Genomic DNA, 25,525 nt, shown 5'->3' with positions numbered 1-25,525 from the left:
GCCATGGAGATTCTTTTGATGCATTCTGAGTGAAGAAAAGCAGCAAGGCAGAAGCAACAGAGAACTGTGGAACTTGATGCGGACTGTATCATGAGGGACTGCAATACATTGTCCCTTTGTGGTGATGCAGAGGCCCTGACAAGAACTGATGGGAGTAGAACATTTGGTTCTGACAGTATTGAGTTATGGCTTCATCTCTATCAGACCAACAGTGCCTGCTGACCCACAAGAACAATAGCATTCTTTTCCTCAAAGAGGGCCTACACTTGCTGAGACATTCTTATGATTGTGTGGATTTCCCCCACCGCATCCTGGCAGCTTGTTAAATGATTAGAAATTTACAAATCTAGCAACTGAAAAAAAGTTTTTATTTAACTTTATTCAAATTCAGGATTTAGGTCCCTGAGAAAAATTATAAAGTCTTTTAATATCGATTACTTAGTTCCTACAAAGTGACCTATGTAGACAATTTTTTCTCAGCCCCAAATTTACCTTATAGAAAAACAAGACAAAAATCTCAAAATTTAGGTGGGAGAATGTATGTCAAGTGTTAAGTTTCCCCAGACCATTCCTCTGAAACAAGGGAAACTGTTCAACAGCTTAAAAAAAAAGTTAAGTAACATTTTGATCAAAGTGGAGAGCAACAGTTAACACCCAGCAGTAGCTGCTCTCCCCAGTGCTCAGACAGACTGTGCAAGGCCCAAAATAGTTACCCCACCTTGATATAGCCATGCTGGGTTCCGTTAGGACAATATCCAACATTCTTGTTGTTAATGTTTGTGGGATATAAAACTTAACATTTACTGATTGACCATCATCATTGGGGAGAGTTTCAAAGCTTCCTTCATGTGTTTCGATGCTGAACTATAGATACCAGGGTGAGGGAGGATGCTTGCTACCATGAGTTGCTGCGCAGAATGATGCTACAAGTCTCATCTCTAGAGCTGGCCAATGACCACTGAAGCAGGGGCATGAGGTTCAGTGTTGTGCAAGAGGAGAGACCCTGCCTTAACAAAAAAACTTATTATTCTCATGACTTCAAACCAAAGAAAATGAAGAAAACCGAAATTCAGGTTATAGGTGGTAAAGGCTCTTTTTGTAACAGTGCATATGGTAGTTAAGACAAAATGTATTTAGTTACTTTAAAAATAAACATTTTCACATACTTAAGAAAGGGCATCATGTTTCATCTCACATACATTATAAATAGCAAAAAGATTTCTACTCCCACAACTGCTAGGACATGTTTCAGAAATTATAACTTAGGTCCATGGAGACCACCAGTGAAGAAGACTTAATTTTCCCTCAACCCAGGGTGAGTGGTTCTCACCACCTGTCCAATGGCCTCTCAGCTGTAGGAAGAAACTCCATGGGAAAAAGGGTGAAGCACAAAGTTAAAAGAACTAGGCATACTATACATGTGTATTTACAGTAAACTTCAGGAACAAGTATATTAACAAAAATAGCTTCAAGTAGTCCTTGATTTTTTTTTTCATCTAATACTGATGGTCTGAGGAAAAAAAAGAAGATAAAAGTTAAATAGATCATATTAAAACTTTCTAAATTTCTTTTGGCAGCTTTCTATAACACTCATGCAATGTTGTATGTGAGTACTTGTAGAAAAATGGTCACATTATTTGTCTGAGTCTATGGTGGTATTCCACCAGCAAGTGAATAGGCTCGGATACAGTCTTCAGTTTAGTCTATACAACAACAAAAAAAGCTGGATCAATCAGGATAAAGCCTTCACATTTAGGGATTACCTAAATGTGTCTGTGACATAGAAAACAAACAAAAGACTAGAGGACTCTGACCTGATAATCAAGTCTATCATGACAGTATGGCTACCAGAACTTTATCCCATGCAGCATAGCCGGCAGGAACTCACCCGGAGTTAAACCAGTACTAATTATTATGATATCAACATCAACAAAACACAAAGCATGGTCTCTTCACTGTATGACCAGATAACTGAGACATGCTCTGATGGCTTAATGGAAATCATAGTTCATATTTCCAAAATATAACATGGAGTATTTTAAAATTAAATTTAAAATAGAGGGCTTGGGCTTTCTGCTTATAAATCCTTGGGGAAAATATATTCTACCACAGCTCCTAACTATCCCAATACAAACTCAAAAACTTTTGCTTTCATGGTTAAGAGAGGTTTGTATATTTTCTTCAAATGCTAGAAATGAGAGTATTCCTCAGGATCACAACAGCCTCCTAGTTCAACAAGTATCTGTTGGGAAGGGAAGAGTAGGTGCGGGAGAGGCAACAACTGTAGATCAAAATCCTCCAGGTCCTAGGTGGCTTTGTTTAGTGGAATCTCAAATCAAAGACAGCAGCCAAGGCACAGCTGGCCCATCCCTAGCAACCTTCAAAGAGGCCACTTCTGCAGGAAGCCCAGCGATCCAGCACACAAACTGCTGGAACAAGAGGCAGGACCATTAGGACTGACTGTTATGGACAAAGTGACCAGAAGAGGCCCCAGAGATGAGATGTGTTTACCACTCTAGCCACACAGGGACACATCTGTCATTCAGACCATAAACTCATTATTTCCAAAAGGTGGTAGCTGCTGTGCTGAGCTGCAGTCTGGGTCCACAGTTTTCTTTCGGCCAGATGCGACTGTCCCCTCTGGGGTCTCTTTGGTTTTCTGAGGTGAATTTTTCACATTCTTTAGTTTTTGTTTGCCCTTTTCAGGGTTGAAGGTTCCTCTGCTGATGAACTGAGGCCTGTCTTCCAGGGATTTGGCTTGGCCTAGTGGTCCTTCCGTACCCAGGGCCTCACAATCTGAGGCAGCTCGGTAAAATGGAGACTTGGAATAAATCTGAAATCGCTTTCTAGTGCCGTGAGATGATGTAGTGTTAGATAAACAGGAAGAGACGCTGGAGTTGACTGAGTCCACAGAGTCTGGCTGCTTTCTTAGCTGCTTTCGCAACTTGCTTGAAGGCTCAGACTTGGCAGCCACTCTCAGGGAGCTAAGGACTAAGCTTCTCTCTAATGGAGACACAGAAGACAAAGTTGTATGTGACAATGTCTCTTAAACATCAGATAATGAACAGAAGGCAGTGCTCACAAGTAAAAATGTATGTGTCACAGCTGTGAGGGTTGAAATGATCTACTTTGCAGAAATGACAAAAAGCTCTCGAGTTGGGCCTAGTGGCGCACACCTTTAATCCCAGAGCTTGGAAGGCAGAGGCAGATGGATTTCTGTGAGTTCCAGGCCACCCAAGAACTACAGAGTGAGAACTTGTTCACAAACAAATCCTCTCCACCCAGTTCCACAAATACTTTACACTAAGTCCCAGGGAAGTCTGGTATGTCTGAGTATAAGGCCAGCAGAGACCTAGAACAGTCACCATCATTCCAAAGTCTCTGTCTCCCTGAGATAAAGCACCTAGTCAAGCACCTCCTTTGGTGTGACAGTTCCACCTCATAGCAGAGGACAGTTTTGGCACTCATTCTTGGGAAATGACCATGAGATGGATATACACTGTGATTACTGGCTTTCCCCAACCCTCCATAGTAAGTTACCAAAATTAAGTTACTAACTGCATTACAATGACCATTTGTGAGTCTAATGAACAATTATGAGGAAGCATCACAAAGACCTGTGATTCCTTAGCAATCTGTTGCATTTTCGTGTGAAATCAGTGGTTTTGTAAAACAAACTCTACTTAGCTTGGGAATTTGTTTTGGTTTATTTTGTAAAGTAAGGGTTTATCCATAATAGCTTTGTCTGTCCTGGGCCAGGGTGGCCTTGAACTCAAGAAATCCACCTGCCTCTGCTTCCTGGATTAAAGATGTGTGCCACCACACCTAGCTTGGGAATTGTTTTTTTTTTTAACCATTAAATTTTTCTTTAAAAATTTGCTTGCATGTGCACCAAGTGACCAGTATCCTCAGAGGCCAGAAAAGGGCATCAGATCTCCTGAGACTGGAGTTACAAGCTGTAACCACCATGTGGGTGCTGGGAACTGAACCCGTTCCTCTGAACCTGAGTGTCCCTAACCACTGAGCCATTCTTCCACCCTAGCTTGAGAATTCTTATTCCTTCTTTACAAAACAAATTATGTCTCTAGTATAATATATTTATCAGCTCTCTCAAAAGTGGTACCTTCAGAATCCATGTTCAAATTTTCTGAGCTATCAGCAGTCCCAATAGAAGCCTCAGACTCAAGGGTTTCGTCATCAGAGGCACGAGGTTCCAATACGAGCATCTCAAAAGTTAGTTCTTCCCTATGAGATACAATCAACAAACCCATTAACATGATAGGGAGCAGAAGAAAGATGACAGAAAGACTTTCGTTAAAGCAAAGAAGTTAAATGACAAAGACATTTCTTACTGTCCCACTAAGGTGATCAAGAGTATTTATATACAAAGCAGGAGATGGATGAAAGCACAAGATCACAGCAAATCTGAGCAATGGTGGGGCTAGGGGTGGATGGGCTGATGTAGGTTGCTGTAACTGAGACATTCTGAGATGAACTTTGGACTGAAAACTAGGAGTTGAAGATTCTAAATTCATTCATGATATATCAGCAAGACCTGTTCTCTCTCTCTGGACCTCAGCTTCTTCATCCAGAAAACACAGCTTGTCGATCCCTAGTAATAAGCCCGCTCTGAACCTAATTCTTTCTCTTTAAATCAAGTCTTCTCTTGTCAGACCCTTCTTAGCCTTACTTCTACTTTAAAATAGTCTGAAATCTACAGATCATCTTTCTCTCTCTTTTTTTTAATTAAAAAAATTTACTTTTTATTTTCATACCAACCCCAGTTTTCCCTCCCTCCCCTTCTCCCATTACCCTCTTCCCGCTTCCCATTCCCCATGCACTCTTCAGAGGAGGTAAGTAAGGCCTTCCTTGGGAAATCAACAAGACACACAAACTATTCTTTTAAGCATAGCCTTGCCAGTAGCTCACTACTTTCATGTGCAGTCACCCTAACCATTTCCTATTTACCCCTCTATAATTCTAATACTATGTTCACCAGAGCTGAGGTAGGTCATCTTTTTAGCCCCGGGTTTGTAGCTAATGCCTCACTTTTTCCACAGCTGAACCTTAGCTGCTTTTCAGTTGCCCTAAATTCCAGAATCAATCCTGACATTAAAGTTTCTTGATTCTTCATGAATCAGGTTCTCAGACCTAAGGGGTAAGCTATAGGGACTCAAGGAAAGCTTTAGAATTTCTGAGTGATCTATGTCAACCATAACATAGTACATAACTAGTTCTTCAGAGAGAACCATGGGCTGTTAATCCCTAAGGGGTAATGTCAACCCAGTCTTGACAGAGTGATGGAGGTTTCTCTCTCTAGTACCCCAGAACCCAGTACAGGTGCTGCCTTATTCTATCTAGTTGTTGGGCTCATGGTCATAGTGATTTTTAAATAATAACACTTATGTTATCATTCCTTTATGTAACTCCAACTAATGCTTACGCTTGGAGAGAACTTTGTCTTAGCCAAGGACTCTTGCTCTTCCTTTTGTGAAGCACATCTGGTTCTGCAGGCTGGTCTCTGACCTGTCAAGATGTGATACCCTCGTCTTGGCTCTCCATTGTTCATGCCTTTGGAATATGGACTAAGAAAGCATACATTGTGGATGTTTACCCTCCTATTCCTACTGCATCAAGATTCCTACCTCATGAATTTCCACACTTACCCTGAGTATAGGTAATAAGAATCTGACAACTTCGTCATTTGGACCACCTGACGTAGTGCTTGACACAGTAGATAATGAATAAGGAAAAATAAAGGGGGCAAGGAATCATAAAAGACAACTGGTGTCTCCTTTCCTCTGGACACTTACTTCTCTTTCTGTAAATTCTCAATTTGCTCAGTCAGTACTTTTTCCTCCTGCTGCATTGCTGCTTGTTGCTGTTCTGTGATGTCAGTCTCCATGGCTGCTTCACTAGTCATGGTCTCTTCAGGGACATCAGACATGGAAGGCAATCGGACTATAACAGGAGAGGAGGGACTTGGATAGTTTCCACGATGTATACGCCCCTTTCCCTGCAGAGAAAATTCATTTTAGAAGGTAAACTAACTATGTCAGTTTTATGTTGATCACTTTGGATAACAAATGTCCTTCCATCACATCATGAGAATGATAGGTCTGAACAGGCATAGGATATTTAAATAAGATATCATAAGTCAACAAATTAAGTTAAAAGAATTATATCAAGAACACTGAAACGTGAACACACATTTCCAGCCCCAGGTGTTAAGAATTGTCATGTCTTCTTTTAATCTAAGCTATGCACTAAATAGCTTCAAGTCAATTAAAACTTGAAACTAAGTTATGTGGTGACAGGAGCCACATTTCATGTGCTCCAGAGTCATACCACACTAACATTGAAGATACATGTTGTTTTCCACATCATAAAAAGTTTTGGCAGCTTTAACCCTATAAAGACAATCTCTCTGGAAAGATAAGATGTTTTTTACATGTCCTGAAACTCATGCTTAAAGATACTGGATAGCTAAGTGGCATAAAAACGGCCCAGCATTTCCTAGTGATCTGCAGGTTCAGAAGAGATAGATGGTGGAGTCTGAGCAGAACTGTGAACATCTAGAGCTGGCAGCTACAGTACAGTACGTTTACAAATCTTTATCAGAATAAACTTATTATTATTAATGAAGTAGCTACAGCTGTTTTGTTCAACAGTGGCAGAGATGGCTTAAAACTCTAATAAAATTACATACTCCATGACCCTCCAGAGAAAATGCTTGCCAACTCCTGAAGTACAGAATAAAAGTGTATGAGTTGTTGCCCCATAAGACCTCCAAGGTTTGCATTCTAGACAGAAGGGTAAACTGAAATTATCACAGTTCTTACAGATGTAATAGCCTAGCTTCAAGTCATCTGAATAATCTATATATAAATTTGATAAAAAATTTTAAACTTCAAAGACTGGATGAAAATGATGAACCTGCTAGTGCCCAAGGATCTCACAAAAAATAAAATTACTCTTTGTAGGTATTCATTGCTATCCCAGGCCTCAAAATACTTTCTATAAATCATTTTTTCAAATCATAAGTAGTCAGGAATAAGAGGAAATAAGACAATGCAAATGAAAACTAGCAAAATAAATAAACAGAAGACAAAAGCTCTCAAGGACTATCAGACAAACTTAAAAATAACCTGTTCAAGCAGGTGGTAAAACATAATTAAATTAAGTAGAATGGAAGTTAGGTCATAAGAAAAATCCAGAATCAAGTCAGGATAAATCAACACAAATGGATAATTTTATAGAAGATGGTAAAAGAGAGAGAAAAAAAATCCACCATATGTTTAAGGTTTACTAGGTGGATATGAGGTGAAGAGATAATAGATATTGATACTAAGTCAATAGAACACTTAAAAAAATCAATTAACGATGTTAAGTGACTGATTTGAAGTCCATATATGTCTTCAAGTGAGGACCAAAATGTCAAGGTATTTAGAAACATTACTAAAAACCCAAGTCAAGAAAAAAAAATCTTAGAAGCAGTCAGGAAAAAAAAACAACAAAAAAAATACTTGCAAACAAATAACAATAATTAGGTTCTAAGCTCCAGAGAAACAATGGAAGAAAAAAAATAAGCCAAATACAAGAAGCAAACATACGGGGGGGGGGGGGGAGATAGTAAAATGATATTTTTAGGCTATGAAAGGAACAAGTTACCACCACCAATCTAGAACTGAACAAAAATCTTCAGGAATAAAGTAGAGAAAGAGAAGACAAAATTTGATCCAGGCTAAGCTAAAGGAGTGCTGGGATTAAAGGCATGTGCCACCACTGCCGGACATCTAAAAGAAGTTTTTATTGGCAGGGAGGAAATGCCCAAAAGAAAAGTTAGAGATTCAGGAATGAAAACACCAATGACAATGTACAGATTACCTAAAACAAGATGTTTTGTATTTAAAATCTAAAAATAGCAAAAATAAAAAATCTGCTAATAGAAATGAAGTCAGACAATGACACATTAAAGTCCTGGACATTATCTAGGAAAAAGGTCAAAAGTACCAGTTAATGAACATTGAAAGGGTACAGTTTAATGATGTGATCTTTAGGTTAAAGGAGGATAAAACCTCTTAGAAAAATGAAAAAAAAATGAATGGAACAATATCAAGTAAGGGGGAAGCAATAAAATACAAAGGGGGCCAGAAAGGAAAAGGAAACGTGTCAGGCAAAATAAACAAAACCTGCACAGTAAAACAGATTTAAAATATAAATATAGAGGTTGCAGATACAGCTTAGTGGTTAAGAATACTGGTTGCTCTCACAGACAACCTGGGTTCAGTTCCAGCATCCACATGGTGGCTTACAAACATTGTAACACAATACAAAAAAGCCAGATTAAGTAAAGTAGTAGTACTATCAATATGATAATCAAAATGAGATTCCATAAAAACAAATAAGAAATACAGAAAAAACAATGAAGCTACAACAATGTGGGCGCTAAGAGACGTACATGGATCTAATCCACATGGAAAGTAGAGAAAGACAAGACCTCCTGAGTAAATTGGGAACATGGGGACCATGGGAGAGGGTTGATGGGGGAGGGGAGAGGTAGGGAGGGGAACAGAGAAAAATGTAGAGCTCAATAAAAAAAAAATGAAGCTTTGAGAAGATATTGATTACAATCTTAGTAAATAATAAAAATTCTTAAACATACCTTCAAAGTATTAATAAAATTAGATTACACTAAAATTAACCTTTGTCTATCAAGATAACATATTTTGAGTCAGAGACTTGTTATGAAAGCAAGACTGGGCTTCAACTGCTAATCATCCTACCTCTAACTCCTAAGTGCTGGGACTGCTTACATGTGCAGCCATGCCTGGCTTGAAAGACAACTTGATTTGTTGTTGAGACAGCGTTTCCCTGTGAAGATGTGGCTGTCCTGAACTCACTCTGAACCAGGCTGGCCTTGAACTCAAGAAATTCATCTGCCCCCAAGTGCTGAGATTAAAGGCACTTGACACCACCAATGGCTCAAAAAGCCACTTTTAAGAGAGTTTAAAAAATATCAAACCATAAAATGGAATGCCTACAACAGAAATAACTGATCAAAGGATTATAGGCAGAATTCAGAAAGAATTAGAAAAAAGATAAACAATCCAAGTATAGAAAAACAGAAGAGCATATTTAGCATGTTGAGAAAACAAGGTGTGTATCTGAAGGCTGAACCCACTTGTGCACACTGGAGTCAGTGGCAGGCAAATGATCACGGCCAAGAGTGAAGCGACTACAGAAGGGCTGAAAAGCCAGCAAACCGTTCAGAGATTCCGGTACATTCAGCCATTTTGGAAAATGCTAAAAGATATATCCCATGACCCAGCAATTTTTGTTTGTTTGTTTGTTTGTTTTTTGAGACAGGGTTTCTCTGTGGCTTTGGAGCCTGTCCTGGAGCTAGCTCTTGTAGACCAGGCTGGCCTCGAACTCACAGAGATCTGCCTGCCTCTGCCTCCCAAGTGCTGGGATTAAAGGTGTGCGCCACCACCGCCCAGCTCAATTTCATTCTTATATATTACCCTAACAAAAATGTGTGTATGCTGCCTATTCCTCCAAACAAAACTCAACTGCCCATAAACAGGCCCATAAACTGTTCATAAAGAGTACACTGGATTAACTGTGGTATATACATTCTAAAACAGGATACAGGAACAAGAGCGAGCTGTTACAACTAAGCACAGCATGGATAAGTCTTATACATAAAAAGCTGACTGAAATGTCAGATACAAAATAATCCATAGTATACAACTTCACTAGTATGCATCTCAAAAACAAAACAGAGCCGGGCGGTGGTGGTGCATGCCTTTAATCCCAGCACTCGGGAGGCAGAGGCAGGCGGATCTAGAGCCAGCCTGGTCTACAAGAGCTAGTTCCAGGACAGGCTCTAAAAAAGCTGCAGAGAAACCCTGTCTGGAAAAACCAAACCAAACCAAAACAAAACAAAACAGCACTGTGGTAAGGATACAAATTTTGGAGGCATACAACAAAGAAAACAGGAAGTATTTGCTGCAGTCAGTCTTTAAATGCCTAGTCTGTTTTTAGGTACCCTGTTTTGATTTTTATCATCTTATATTGATGCTCTATTGTAGTTCTATTGCACTTGAGAGACTGAGGAAGGAGGACTGCAAGTTCAAAGCAAGCCTGATATATATGATGGGAAAAAAACATCAGAAACAGAAAGCTCTGACTAATAAACCTAGGTGAGAATGCTGTAAGCCTAGCCTACAGTTGGTTTCCAAAACTAGCAAAAACATGGGTCCAAATGCTTTAATGTGAAGGATTCAGTTTACTTATTTTTTTCCTGAAGCAAGCATGGGCAGCCCATATAAGGTGGTTCTGTTGAACTTATCCATATTGGGTGTCATGGTCTAAGTTGATGAGGATGACTGACCAGGTCTCTTCATCAAGAGGACACCAGATCTCATTACAGATGGTTGTGAACCACCATGTGGTTGCTGGGAATTGAACTCAGGACCTTTGGAACAGCAAGCAGTGCTCTTAACTGCTGAGTCATCTCTCTAACATTGCTTTTTTTTTTTTTAAGATTTAAGTCGGTAACAATGAAGAATAGAAAATACACTTTAGTGTTAAAATGATTATGGCCTATAAAAGTTTGCTATAAGGTTCATAATAAAAAAAGGACGCAGAAAGGAATAGCAAGACATACAGGTGGACACAAGCTCAATATCGTTAATCATTGTAAGCCTACATAGCTAAAGAATGATGACGAAATATGATTCTGACTATGTAGAAAGACACCTCCCTCATGGTGGAGTTATATTTTCTGATGATTCAAAGAAAGTACATGTAACTGGGGTTTGAGGGTTGAATACATCAAGAGGAAGAACTGTGCAATATCCAGATAGAACTAGATGTAAATAGCTAGAAGCACATATCTTAGAATCCTAACAGACAATTTACCCCAAATACTAAAGGATCACTGTTGTCATTCACTGAGCCACAAAAACAGGAACTGAATTCTCAGACTATGTCTGAGGGATCTTCTTTCCTAGAAAAGAAAGGTTCTTTATCCAAGTTTTTTCTAGAAGACTACCAGCCTTGCTTGGTAGTTTTGCATAAAGTCCACACTTTGTATGATATCGAGATAGGAGCTTTCTATGGTAGTAGGTATTGAGGCTGATTCAAAAGTTGTATCCTAACACCTGTAACTATGGTTCATCCCATAATAAGAGTTACTAAATACTTTAAATATAGTCACTGTATGTTTGCATATGTCATTAGACTTTCTGTGTAGTGCATAAGCCAGCCAGAGTATGGTGGTACAAGAGTCTCTCTCTCCTCTCCCTCTCTCCCTGCTCTCTCAGTTGAGAATTTAACCTAGGGCCTCAAGCATGATTGAGATAAGTACTCTACCACCAAGCTATATCCCCAGCCTTGGTACAGTGGTTCTGAATATAGTTCACAGGTTCCCATTAGGGATAGTGAGGCATTCCCAAAGGATGTACAATCTGAAATTGCTTTTATAATAATGCTAAGATGCTATTTGCTCTTTCCATTTACTGACCTTTACTCTAATTAGATAAAAACCAACAGTGGGTGAAAACACACTGTTGACACCTCCACATGACTAAGACAATGGTACAAAACTGTACTACTGGTCTTCATATTCTTTAATACCATGTATTCACAGCTAAAAAATAGTTTCACATGCATTCAGTTAAGTCATATAATTATTAATCATTAACAACTAAATTCGTTTTTTACTTATGTATGATAAAATGACAGGCACACAAAAAGTACTTCCCCCTGCAATATGCTGAGGGTTGTCCTAGTAAACAGTATTTGTACAACTACCTACTATCAAGGTTTATGTTGGGGTTTAAGCCCCACTAAACCTCTCAGAAGGGTCACTATAGCAGGTGAAAACCTCACTAATAAGGTCTGAGTGTAAACAAAATAAATTAGCTCACATAGGTCTTTTTAAATCATGTTCCATTTATTCTTTCTATGCTCTAATGCCATCTCCATGTTCCCTTTTCAATGTTTCTCCTCAATGTTCCTCTTTTGATGTTCTTTGCTGTCCTTCCTATCCCACAAAGTTTCCAGTTTATATACCCACACAGACATAGTAAACAATTTTCTGGTAAATAACAATAATGCCAAGCATGCATTTCTTAGGATTAACAGGATGGATAAAAGACAGGTTTTTTTCTTGTATATTTTAGGGGTAAAGATACAGTTTCCTAGACTAAGAGCTTGTGTCAAATAAAAGGTAAAGGTAAATACATAGTATTAATAGCTTGCTAGGGCAGAGCAAAGGCCAGCAGACTATACTCTCCTGAATCGGCTGTTACAGAATTCAGGGTCACCCAGACCTGTTTATCAGTAAAAGCAGACATACTATCTCTCCTACTCAGGGCTCCTTTCTTGTCAATAAGTCCTGTCAATATGGATAATTGTGGGGGACTAGATTTGTGTAGATTTGACTATGAGAACAAAGGTTTGGCTGAGCGAATGCTTTCATACCAGTGCCCCATTACAATGTGGGGTAATGGGAAAAGGTCATCCAGTTGCTAGTACAGGAGGAAGTTATCACAATGATTTATACACTGCTGGGATATTTTCAGATGAATCCCATTATAAAAGGGAGAAGAGCCAGAATTGACAGTGACTACCCAAAAGACAAGTGTTCCCAAAGCTCTGCAAATCAGGTTCTCCACCAGATCATACTTGTGGATCTGTCTATAGATATGTCAAGTGTATTTTACTGTACAATGCTTGTGACTCACAGCAATCTGCTTAGCAAGCTGAATGACTCAGCTGCTTTTATTTTCAATACTGGGCTGACTGACAAAGATTCACATAGGAGTATATTGTACAGACTTTGATCCTATTTGAAAGGAACCTATTTTCAAAGTGACAATTTTTGTCATTGATAACACTTTAAGCTTTCTAAGCAAATAGGAGAAATCTGGAAAACTTGTAACTGCCCTTGAAAGTTTGACAGCTTCTAATACCATGTCAATGCCATCACTAAGAATTTAGGCAGAAGATGAAACCATCTTCTTAAACCAGCAGTTCTCAACCTGTTAGTCACTACCTTGACAAACTTCTATATCCAAAAATATTTACATTATGATTTATAACAGTAGCAAAATTACAGTTATGAAGTAGCAACAAAAATAATTTTATGGCTGGGGTGGGTCACCACAACATGAGGAACGGTATTAAAGGGCCACAGCATTAGGAAGGTTGAGGATCACTGGCTTAAACGTTAGTGGCAACATACACAGAGATGATAGGTCTTATCTGACTGTTAGGAGAGTAAATCTGGAGCTCCCACTCATCTTTAGTTAGACTACTGTCAGAAGGGCAGTGCAAAACAGCCAAACAGAACTGCCACACAACACTACAACAGTATGCAGAATTCTGTTTACTCCAAAATTCTTCCTCCAGATAAAGGCTGAGTCTGCCCTGCAAAGGAAGTTTACCCTACAACTCCCCAGATAAAGGTGTAGTCTGTAAAGAAGTGAGAAGAATACAGGATACCAAGTCTATGACTGAAATTTTAATATAAAAAATGCATCTGAAAGAAAGTAATAGTGACATGCTATTAGGGCTATATTCTGAGGAAAAGGGAAGCTTGATATAGTAGAATTGACAGTTTCTACAGTTTCTTGTTACTAGTGAATGATACTGTACAGATCAATAAGATAATGCTTCCCGGTAAAATAGGTATACAGAGATGGGTATTTTGGAATTAGTTTTCACCATTTCTCCTTTGCATAAACAGTGTTAATAAAGAGAGGCAGCAACAACATAATCTTGTCTGGCAAACACTTAAGTAGGTAAGAGCTGTATTTCTACATCTTGGAAGATACCATTAGAGTCATAGTTATGAACAACAGATACATAAGCATTACTCATGATAGATACTGAAAATCATACAGGTATTTCAAATAATAAAGTGAATTTGCTAGGAATATAGCTCATACAGCAGAACGAATCTGAGAACCTCAGTTATCTTCAACCCCCATGTTTTAAAGATTTAACCAAAACAGAAACTCTAAAGGACTATCTGACAAGGAAAAACAGTATATTTCAAATGAACACTGTTCACCTGCATACGCAGATAAAGTGAAGGACGTAAAGAAAGTGATTAAGAAAAAGACATGTGAAGGCTGATCAAAAAGTGGGCCCTGAACTGGGTTTGAACATGTAAGGCAGACAGGCACGAATGACTGACAGAGCAGAACATTTCCTGGATGAGTGAGACACGATGATGTGAAGTGACTAAGACACATTGCAATATTAATACATACCGAGACTGAACTGCGGGTAATGCTCATAAATCTAACTGCAATTAGTACAGGTTTCTGGATTAGGAAGGACATGAAAAGGAAAGCAGAAGGTTAGAATGTACATGTCATTGCCCCATTAAAAGAGAAGGCTAAACCTTTCAGTGGAATGATATATCCATTCTCTGCAGTACCGGGGAGGAGGGATGCACAACTTTTCCACTTGCTTTGAAATATAGTTTTGTAGTAATGAAGCTCTTTCCTTCCTTCTTAGGTTTAATAATTTAGATCTCTGAATACTGAGCTAAAATTATTAATACAGAAAAGGTTTTTCTGTTTGTTTGCAGTGCCAAGGATAAACTTTGTCTTAAAGACAAGCATTAACTCATGTAAAGCCTCAAGCCAAAATTTTAATTTTAGATAGGATTTCTATTTGTAATGTCTTGTGGGGAGATTTAGGTCGTATCCTATGATGACTGTGCTAGCTAGTTTTATGTCAACTTGATACAAGCTAGAGTCATTTTCAAAGACAGAACCTCTGTTGAGAAAAATGCCTTCATCAGAATGGTCTGTGGGCAAGCCTGTGGTGCATTTTCCGGATTGAAGATTATATGGGAGGGTCAAGCTCATTGTGGCTGGTATCACTCCTGCACAGGCAGTCCTGGGTAATATATATAAGCAAGCAAGTTGAGCAAGCCATAAGAGGCTAGCCTGTAAGCAGCCCACTTCCATAGTCTCTCCCTTCAAGCTTCTCACCTAATGAATGATGGACTACAAACTCTAAACTAAAATAACACCTCCCTCTCTAAGCTGCTTATGGTCACAGTGTTTTATCATAGTAATGGGAATCCTAAGACAAGCTTCATTTAATGTCTGGAAACACTTATTTTCCCTCTGTTGAACATTTATTCTGTGCAAGGAAGCTGAAATAGGAAGGAAGAAGCAGAGTTATTTCAGCGCCAATCTAAATACAAACTATAATGACATGGAAGAAGCATTGTAGGAGCTCTAGAAAAATAAGAAAACCAGGAAGCTGCTGTTTTAAGAGATTTGCTGAGAATCTGAAATAAGTGCCTGCTGCTACAATGTTTACAACTGAAAGGAGGAATAATAAGTAGGCAAAAGTTAAACTTTAAGGCATCAGTTGTTTTACCAGAACATCAGATCCTACTGTTTCAGTTAGTGGTAACTGGAGTTATCTACATAATTGCTGGTCACTGATTACAACAGAAGACACTAAATACAAAAGTCAGCAAATGAAGGAAATAAATTATCACTTATTAGCACATCTCAAAAACCAACAACAAATCCCTAAATAAATCTTTATCTGATCATAGAAGACTCATAAATAGAATTCTGCTTCTGTAGGAATCAAACACGTTAGTTCATATTCAATTCTAAATGACTAAGTTCTCTATGGTCAGGAATCTTGGAAGGATCACCAAAAATTTTATGGCTGAGAGTAGGAAAAGATAGTGGAAGAATGTAGAGAAAGTTAGGGTAAAGTTAAGTGTATATGGCATGAACAGGTAAAGTAAGCAGGAAGATAATAAGCCACCAACTTTTTATCCAAAATATTTAAAATATTCTGCAGATTTAATTACATATATTCTGTACATTATAGCTAAAATAACTTAAAGATCATCAGATATTCCTAGCACCAGTGTTTCCTCTGAAAAGTTCCTTCTGTGCATAATCCATGTTACAAATACTCAAAAAACACAGAAAACTCCTTCCCAAAACATGGTTCCATGTTTTGCATCTTACCATTGATCTACGAATCAGTGATAGTCTGGTCTTTGCTTTATTTTCAGCAAATTCCAGGCTACTTATATCCTTGAGACGAGCCTTATATTTATTCATTTGTTCTACAACAATCAGCTCCACACAGCTGAAACAGGAAGAAAGAAAAAAACGATTACAAGCAGAAGTAAATCAAATGAAGTGTGGCATCCCTAGACTACTTTTAACTGACCTGGATAGCTGAAGGATAAAGGAAGCATCCTTTATTTTATGAGCTCAGAGAAAAGATTCAGAATGGTGGTTGATAATTGTCTGCATTTTAGAAACCAACTGAAAATAGTTACCAAATCTAATGCCCAGGCTGAGAGGGGGGGGGGGTGGGGGGAGGGGGAGAAGGAGGGGGAGATTTAAGAAAAAAGGTCAGGGTGAAATGTGGGAATACTGAAGAGATTCAGAGTCTTAAGATCATGATTAGACTACATGTTTTATTACAAGGAGATATAAATTACAAATAACTTGACAAAAGAGAAATGCATTTAAAAACTGTAAGTAATCCTAAATTGAAGCAAGCCTTAGAATACCCAAGAATCTGCTTTACAGACACTGGAACTTATGAAATCATTCACTGTGTTTGATATTTGGATAAAAAAAAACTACACCAACTAAAATCCTGTAGAGGCTGTAGAGGTGAATGTGGCTGGCCTTACGTGGTAGTCTTACTGATATCTTGTACACTTTGTAGTGGGTCAGTAGTGTCAGGGCAACGGAGAATGCAAGGTGCAAACACAATGGCCAGAGCATTAGCAGACATTCGGTTAGTGTCTTCCTGTAGCGCAATCCTAAGGAATAAAGCAAAACCAACACCAGTGAAAAGGTGATAAAAATAAAATAATAGTGGGAAAATATGGAAAAGAATACAGTATGCTATCAACCCCATAGTTCGGTGTGGATACACATCTAAATTTAAGGAAGACATTCTAGACTTCCCCAAAGTTATCCCTTTACCTGAAGAATGGACTTTACTACTCTCTCAAACAGTCTGGTTCATAGGTCAACATTACAGCCTATCAAGGGAAGTTTGTGACCTGCTGCTTAGGTCCAACATCATAAACATGTCTGCAGAATGCAGAGTTGAAGATGTGGTGCTTTTTTAAAATATTTAAAAATAGGATTTATTTATTTTTATTTTATGTGCATTGGTGTTTTGCCTCATGTATGTCTGTGTGACAGTGTCAGATACCCTGGAATTGTAGTTACAGATAGTTGTGAGCTGTCATATGGGTCCTGGAAATTGAACTCATGCTCTCTGGAGGAACAGCCAATGCTCTTAACCCCTGAGACATCTCTCGAACACCTAGAGTAGAAGTTTTTAACACATTTCCAAACATCTCACACATCTGACCAGAGAGAGGGTTATATTCCCAACCTCTTCTAATATTTACATACAGAGAAAAAGACCTACTCCTGAATCCTCTAGTCAGTTAATTCCTGAGTATAATCTGAACCAACTCCCAGAAAGTTGATGTTCACAGACATAAACTCTTTTCTAGTTCAGGTGTCAAAATGGCTAAATTACTTGGTGCTACCATGAGGTGGGAGCAGCTACATGACCAACAATCACTTGACTTAGCAAATTTCTGCTTGAAAAAGCCCTAACCCCATTTTTAAGGTACAAAAGGTAGAAAAGCAGAAAGGAGTGGGGGGGGGGGGTTGTTTTATAAACATTGTAAGGACCAAACCGAGGGCTCTGTGCACGCTAAATGAGCATTCGACTTCTGAACTACATTCCCAGGAAAGGTACTGACTTTATACATTCAAGTTCTTCAACTGAATGGAATCCTGACCTCCTCCCCTGAAAAAAAGCCAGGCACAGTGGTGTATAATCCCAGCACTTGTAAGGCAGAGGCAGGAAGATCTCTGAGTTCAAAGCCACCCTGATCTACATAGTGAGTCCCAAGATAGACAAAGATACATAATGAGTCCCTATCTTGGGAGGAGAAAAAAAGGAAGGAAAATCCTAAAGAAACTGTTAAGTTACCTAACTAGATGAAAGATAAGGCGTTCCAGTGTATTGAGATGAGTTCGGGAGAGCTGATCAATTACAGAGTACACTCCACGGATTGTCTCCTTTCTCTCCTGAAGGCCTAAAAAATGGTAAGAATAGCAAGTTACACTGAATATTCCTGTTACATGCTTTATCTTCCTCCTGGATGGACACGTTACAGCAGAGAATGATGGTTTCAGCTTGAGGAAGCAGAAATAGCTCTCAGCCCCTTGGCTCCCTGTATTTGAAGTCCCACAATCTAGTTTGCCCTCTAGCAGCCCTTGATGGCAGCAAGTATTCTAGTATTTCAGCCATTATGTGACTTACTGGTTTCTCATTAAAATTAACTATTCTATGTCCTCAGGCTCTAAATACCTTTAGGCAGACCTTTACAAATAAATGACACATTTAAAGCACAGAGCCCATCTAGAATAAAACAGCTAGCTTCACAGTTCTTGCTTAGATTCACAACAGAATGTTAGCCCACCCTAAAATCTCCTACTTGCTACTTTACTGTTTTTATAACCCATATCTTTCAGTTACCTTTTGAGAAGCAACAAAGTGGCTTACTCAAACTTTTAGAAAATCTACCAAAAAAAAAAAAATCAACAGATGAATAGGTAACAGTACACTGGCAGTTTGTACACTGCCACAAGCTTAATTTAGGACCATTAAAGGCTATACTCCTACAGAAGGACTTAATAATGAATACAACAGATGGTGTTGCTTTATCAAGTCTAGGCCTATCCTTTAAACCCATGAAGCTTGTGCTTACCCATAGCTCGAAGAAATTCCTCATAGAGTTCAAAGGTCATGAGTGGATTGGGCAAATCACGAAGCCATTGTTTGAATACACTTGCAATAACATGTATGTTATAGTCATCTAGGTTTACACTTTCAGCATCTATTAGGGACAATGGATAGATAACAAAGCATGCAAAAAGATTCAAACAGTTCAAAGTAAATCTATGACTAAAAGAAGGCTTCATGTTTCCTAACTAAACTACTGTATATCTTCCACAGTCTAATTTTATGCTTGGAATTGTCACTTCTGACCCTGAAGGAATAATGTTTGTACCTGTTGTGAACACAAATGTAAAAGATTGTTTTGGTGGAAGAAGAATCAAACTATTATAGAAGTTTCTAGAGGCTTACTTTTGATTTTTTGTACTTGTCTTGGAATGGCCCATATGCCTCACACTTGAGCACCCATGCTTTACAAGTCTAAGGGGAAAGCCCTAAAAGACATTTTCTAAAAGCAAGGCTGACATTCTTAGAGACTAGAAGGCAGGGAAATGCGATGGAAACACCTTCATCCTGTTTTACTCAAGGTTACTGATTAGACTATTAGAATACAGAATAAAATGATTGACATTTGTTCTGTTGCAGAGGTCAAGAGCCAAACCTGACAAATGCCCATAACATAGAGTAGATCAAGTTCTGACAGTCAAAATTTACTACCTGAGTTTTATCAGGCATTTCCGGTTGTTTTCTTACTAATTCATTTCTTACTGATTAGTTAAAAAAAAAAAAAAACACTATGGTTCTTAGTCACATAAATGCAACCTTTGGATCTAAATTTGGTTCAAAAATGACAAAAAGTGTTAACATGAGAATGAAACCAAAGACAAGCCCTTTCATATACTCTGGGATTAAGCTGTACACTAATAAGTGATCAACTCACTAGCAGTTTAAATAAAGTCCTCAATACAAACAGGAATAGGAAAATCTACTGCAAACAATAGCACAACAAAATCTCCTGAGTAAATTGGGAGTGTGGGGGTTATGGGAGAGGGTAGAAGGGGAGGGGGACGAAGGGAGGGAGTGAAGAAAAAAATGTATAACTCAATAAAAACAGTAAAAAAAAATACCACCTGTAGATAGACAGTGAAGACTAATAGGCAGTACTTTAAATTACAGATCCAGAAAACACTGGATTAAAGGTCACTTGTTGGTGATAAGTAGTTAAGATAAACTGCTCTATTAGCCTGGTCCCTTATCTGTAAATGAAGATAAAGGACATCCCTAAATTCACAACTGTTTCTAAAAATCTTTGTTGCCTTGAATCAACATTTCATTAATTTCTCTGAACCTACATTTTCCTCTTCATAAATGAAGAATGTCACGATCGAATTAGTGTGTCATATAGATTCAGATCTTTTTCAAGTACCTCACAATACCTTGTACAATTAATAGTGTTAACACATGCTTGATGAATTAACTGAATACAGTCAAAGATTCAAAAAAGACAAACAAGTACCATAGAAAAGGTTCTGGCCCTACATTTAGAGAAGCAGTATGTAATAAAAACTGAAACACCTTTAAAATAAAAGTATTACATCTTAATGGGGGGGGGCACACTATCTTACCTGTATCTAGACCTTGTCGAAGCTCCTTGATTTTATTAGTTGAACCAGACTTTCGGTAAATACCTTCAGTATAAAGCCCATGCATTTCAATGTAGTTTATGAGCTTCTCAACCACTAAAGGAACAGCTCGGTCTTCACTAGTCAAACGGGACAGTTCAACCCCAAATTGCCGAGATGACAGCTCTGGATCATACTAAATGGAAGATAAATTTTGTTTCCAAATGCATTCAAATACTACAGAACATGGTTAGTCAATCTTTAGGAAATTACTTTTTATTTTCCTAGTGTTATGCAGATAACCCCTGGAGTTTGGAGGAAAGGGAATTATGGCTTAAAAGATATAAACTGATGAGATACTACTTTCAGTCATCTCCACTGGGAATCCACAAAAGAAAACAAAGACTAGAGGCAGTAGCAATGGGCTGCTACTTCTTCCCATCAAAATTCAATTCCAAGCTATGCGTGGTGGCGTATACTTCTAATCCCAGCACTCAGGAGGCAGAAGCAGGTAGATCTCTGTGAGTTCGAGATCAGCCTGGTCTACAAGAATTGGTTCCAGAAAAGCTAGGGCTATCCTAACTCAGGGAGAAAAAAAAAAATCAATTCCAGCAGAAGATGAGGTTAGTTGTAGGAGAAGGGGGTTCAATTTTGCATGCAAAAACTAAAACAACAACAACAACAAAAAAAAAAAACCTTAAATCATTTGCCATGTACTTTGGGAAATCCACAGAATTTTTTTAAAAATTGTTAATTTCTAAAACACTATGCTATTTCAAAGACAAAACTTCCTAAAAATTTTATTCGCAACTATTTCCTAAGCAAAGGAACACATAGTTTGGTCCATGATTAGTGTTAGTGCTCCTTCACTGACTTCAGTGGCATATATAATACCATACATGATGAACTAGTTGAAGTGTCTGCAACAGAACACCTTATGGAGAAAACTTTAGCAATTCATACACAAAATGACAACTCCTAGCTCTCTAAGACAGAAACCATTTCTACAAATCTTTCTTTCCTCCTCCTTTATATGCCCCCATCATCACATTCAACCTTTGTCCAATCAGTAAGCTTTTAGTCTATCCCTCTACACCTTTTCCCCAGTGAGTCTCATTACTCTCTTTCAACCTGTGTAACTGCTCAATTGAACTACTCTAACAGTATTAATTTTCTCCTCCTTTAACATCCCATCCATACATTCTGACTTTCTATCCTTAGACATTTTCAGTGGCTAGCTAATATAGATAAAAGTGAAGTGCATGCATTGTTAGAACTGAAACTCAAGGCCTTACTTAGAACTGATCCTGTTTTCTCTTTCTAGTCTTAATAGATATATTTACCATTATGTTCTGGGTAGCAGGCAAACAAAAGTAAAGAAAGAACATTTCCCCTAAAACTATATTAACACATACCAAAAAAAGGTAATATTCACTGGGTAATTACAGAAACACAGGAGTCCGAAAAGGAAAGATTGGGCTGGGCTTAGCTCAGTTGGCAGAGTACTGGCCTACCTTACAAGAGGCTCTATGTTTGATCCCCAGCACTTGGGAAGGAGAGGCAGGAGAATCAGAAGTTCCAAGTCATCCTAGGCTACACAGAGAGTTCCAGGCCAGTCTGAGCTACATGAGACCCTGTCTCACAAAAAAACCAAAACCAAAACAAAACCAACCAAAATAAACAACAACAAAAAATAGCAACGAAGGATCTCAAAAAGATCTGATGCTTCACACTGATGTTGAGAAGCAGGTGATACCTTAGAAACCAAGAGAGGACTAGGAAACATGGAGTCACAGAGTCTGTGATGTTACACCATCTGGTATGGCGAAACTGAAAATGAACAAAAAGCTAGGCAGAGGCTATAAAGTGCATTTGGACTTTATTCTGACAGCTAAGAGACACTACTGGAGAATTTCAAAGAGCCAAGAGTTAGGTTTTTTTCTTATTGTGCATGCATACATTTTGTGTATAAGCACTTAATTCTCAGAGAATTAATTCCATTTTTTATTTGAAGGATGTTAAATCAGTATAAAATAACATCTCTAATACTATTTCAAGATCTGAGGCAAAATATTTAGAAAGTTTAAGGGATACATATTAAATGTTAGTACTGTCACCATATCAACTTAACTAAACATCTACTAAGTTGCTAAGTATATATGGCTTGGAACCACTTAGTATAGAGCATATAATAATTAGAGAAAAAATAAAATAATGCTCCATGCAATGATTTAAACAAATAAATAAACATTAACAAAAAGTTTTGCTATTAATATGATGCATGCATAATACACTTATCATCTTTTAATATGTTTAGGTTCTCCCTTCAGTATCAAAGTTAATAGTTGAAAACTGTGAAACAGAACTAGATAATACTTAAACATATTCATTAAAGCTTAAAGCTATATATTTGATACTTAACTATTGGAATATATTTTATTGACTATTAAGTTGTCTAATTCTTTGTGTCTAGTATATTTGGAAAAAATATAATAGTGCTGAGTGATGCTCTCTTTCTTTGGAGAGGTTCTTCCTCTCTTGTAGGTGCTCAGAATAAGGAAATAGCACCATAATCTAATTAAGGACCACCTTAAAGCTAATTGGTAAATTGTTAATCTCAGTCTATTAATGATTCACCCCCATTCCTAGGGTGTATTTCTTGACATAGCTCTCACTGAGAGTCTGGGGAACTGCTTTCTCTTTGAATAGTCCTAAAATTCTCTTTGCCCTCCTTAGCAGTGTGAAACTCTGAAAAATCCTATCCTAATTAGATTCTTTGCCATTGATGCTAAATAGCTTTTCAGTTAAAAACCATATCCTGAAACAAAATATTTCTAAATTTTAGTCTTATTTCTCTAATGAAAAAAGTACAGTGATTCAAATCTTGACAGTATGGAACTATCCCCACTGCTAAAATCTCAACAACCTTCTCTGACTTTGGTGTGTAAGATGTCTAGACAGAATACTGTTTGGTTGTTGTTTTCTTGGTTACGTTTCTATTGCTGTGATAAAACACTAGACGAAAGCAACTTAGGATAAAAGGGTTTATTTTGCTTATATTTCCACATCATAGTCCAAGGAAGTCTGGGCAAGAACTCAAGGCAGGAAGTGAAGAAGTGATGAAGGAATACTGCTTACTGGCCTACTCCTCTCATGGCTTGCTCAGTTTGCTTTCTTACAAAACTTAGGATACCACCTTTAATCCCAGCACTCGGGAGGCAGAGGCAGGTGGATCTCTGAGTTCGAGGCCAGCCTGGTCTACAAGGTGAGTTCTAAGATAGCCAGCAATACATAACAGAAAGACCCTGTCTCAAAAAAACTCAATAACAAAAAGGCTGTTTCCTTGATTCATGTTCAGTATTTTTTAGATTTCTGTATTCAAATACAAGTAAATACTTGAAAATACTAGCTCTCTTAGTATGCACTGTTTGTTGTTCATGGTTAAAATGTTAATGTGAACCTCAGAAGACTTTTGAATATTTAGCTCAGGAGGAGCAGTCTTTTCTCAAACTGTACCTTGTGAATCAACTTAGCAGTTCATATAAAGTCAAGATAAAAGGTTTCAAGAAAATTAATTCAGCTATATACATACATCTCCAGATATATGTATACTGGATTATGACATAAAACATACACTGTATAGCCGGGTGGTGGTGGTGCACGCCTTAAATCCCACCACTCAGGAGGCAGAGGCAGGCAAATCTCTGTGAGTTTGAGGCCAACCTGGTCTACAAGAGTTAGTTCCAGTACAGGCTCCAAAGCTGCAGAGAAACCCTGTCTTAAAAAACCAAACCAACCAAACAAACAAACAAAACATACTTTGTAATGTGATCTGGGGTTGTGAAGTTTGAAAACTACTGTATTATAAACCCAAAGAAGCTCTAACTTCTTTCCATGTGGCCAAAAACCTTGCAGATCCACTGTGTAGTCCTGAGGGTGGGACTATCTTACCTTCTTGGAGCATTTGGCTGTGGTTTTCAGACAGCACTTCTTATGGCAAGCATATTTACACACTGGAAAACAGGTTAAGGATGTAGCAATTTTAGTCTGCAAATCAATAGCAAGAACTTACCAAGTTCACAATTTATTTGAATATAGTTTGTTTCTTTGAAGCTGAATCTGCTCTAAGGTCATGAATACATTTTGTTTGAGCTAACCTCTGTTAATGGACATGCAGTTGAAAACACCTAACATTTTCAGTCAGTGTCAATGAACAATTTCTTTAGAAATTGTTTCAATAGAACAATGAGCTTTTTATTTTTTCTAGGGTGCCAGTTCTACTGCACTTATATCCCTCCACCCCGACAACTCCAACAGGTTATTTATCTATCTCCAAAGCCTGTTGAAACTCCAAAAATACCAATTAATAATCTTGATTACGCTCAAAGGCCTTGTTGTCAAAAATGCTTACTGAAATGAAATTGGCAGTATATTTTTAAAAATAGGAAAGGACTTACTTATCATTCATAAAGTACCAGAATAGAGCTCCAAAGAATAATATAAGCAGAGTATTAGCTATGGTAGGAAACATAAGATTAAAAAAAAGTTTAGAGCAAAAATAATGTCTAGGCTTGGGAGGCAAAAGTAAGATCTTTGGGAGTTTGAGGCCAGCCAAAGCTACATAGATAAACACTCAAAGACAAAAAACACCAAACAAAAAACAATTTCTTGGAATAGCTTGATAATAATGTAGCCAGACAGCTGGCTAAGTAGGAGACACTTGATAGGGGGATGTTGAGAACAAGATGACTTGTGTCATTCTGCTTATACCAGTTGAACTTCTTGCAAACTAACAAAAATATTCTTTCTTAAACTTCTAAATTTTTTTTTTTTTTTTTTTTTGGTTTTTCGAGACAGGGTTTCTCTGTAGCTTTGGAGCCTGTCCTGGAACTAGCTCTTGTAGACCAGGCTGGTCTCGAACTCACAGAGATCCGCCTGCCTCTGCCTCCCGAGTGCTGGGATTAAAGGCGTGCGCCACCGCCGCCCGGCAAACTTCTAAATTTTTATGTTTTCAAAACTAAAATCAAGTAGAAGAGGCCAAGACAGTCATAAAAACCATTAATCCTATAAAAAAATTAATCTAAATGCACTTTGGCCATAAAAAAGCA

The 25,525-nt window shown here is 38.0% G+C and overlaps 1 protein-coding gene across 5 annotated transcripts in view; it reads right to left on the bottom strand.

Annotated features, from left to right (window-relative positions):
- Positions 1–347: 347 nt before the first annotated feature.
- The window catches only part of Myo9a (myosin IXA), a 188,958-nt gene continuing 163,780 nt past the window's right edge, over positions 348–25,525 (bottom strand). For all 5 annotated transcript variants that reach the window (XM_038322373.1, XM_038322376.1, XM_038322375.1 and 2 more), the window contains 9 exons: positions 24,369–24,430; positions 20,421–20,613; positions 18,827–18,955; positions 18,046–18,151; positions 16,715–16,846; positions 16,032–16,155; positions 5,814–6,016; positions 4,124–4,245; positions 348–3,003 (listed from right to left, as the gene is read on the bottom strand). In XM_038322373.1, coding sequence (XP_038178301.1) covers positions 2,543–3,003; positions 4,124–4,245; positions 5,814–6,016; positions 16,032–16,155; positions 16,715–16,846; positions 18,046–18,151; positions 18,827–18,955; positions 20,421–20,613; positions 24,369–24,430 — 1,532 coding nt within the window. In that variant the 3' untranslated portion in view covers positions 348–2,542. The remainder of the gene's footprint in view (positions 3,004–4,123; positions 4,246–5,813; positions 6,017–16,031; positions 16,156–16,714; positions 16,847–18,045; positions 18,152–18,826; positions 18,956–20,420; positions 20,614–24,368; positions 24,431–25,525) is intronic.

The sequence above is a fragment of the Arvicola amphibius genome, chromosome 3 (genome assembly GCF_903992535.2).
Source record: "Arvicola amphibius chromosome 3, mArvAmp1.2, whole genome shotgun sequence".
In the NCBI taxonomy this organism is placed as follows: domain Eukaryota; kingdom Metazoa; phylum Chordata; class Mammalia; order Rodentia; family Cricetidae; genus Arvicola; species Arvicola amphibius.
The sequence above is the reverse complement of the archived record's forward strand: the minus strand, read 5'-3'. Positions and strand labels throughout refer to the sequence as shown.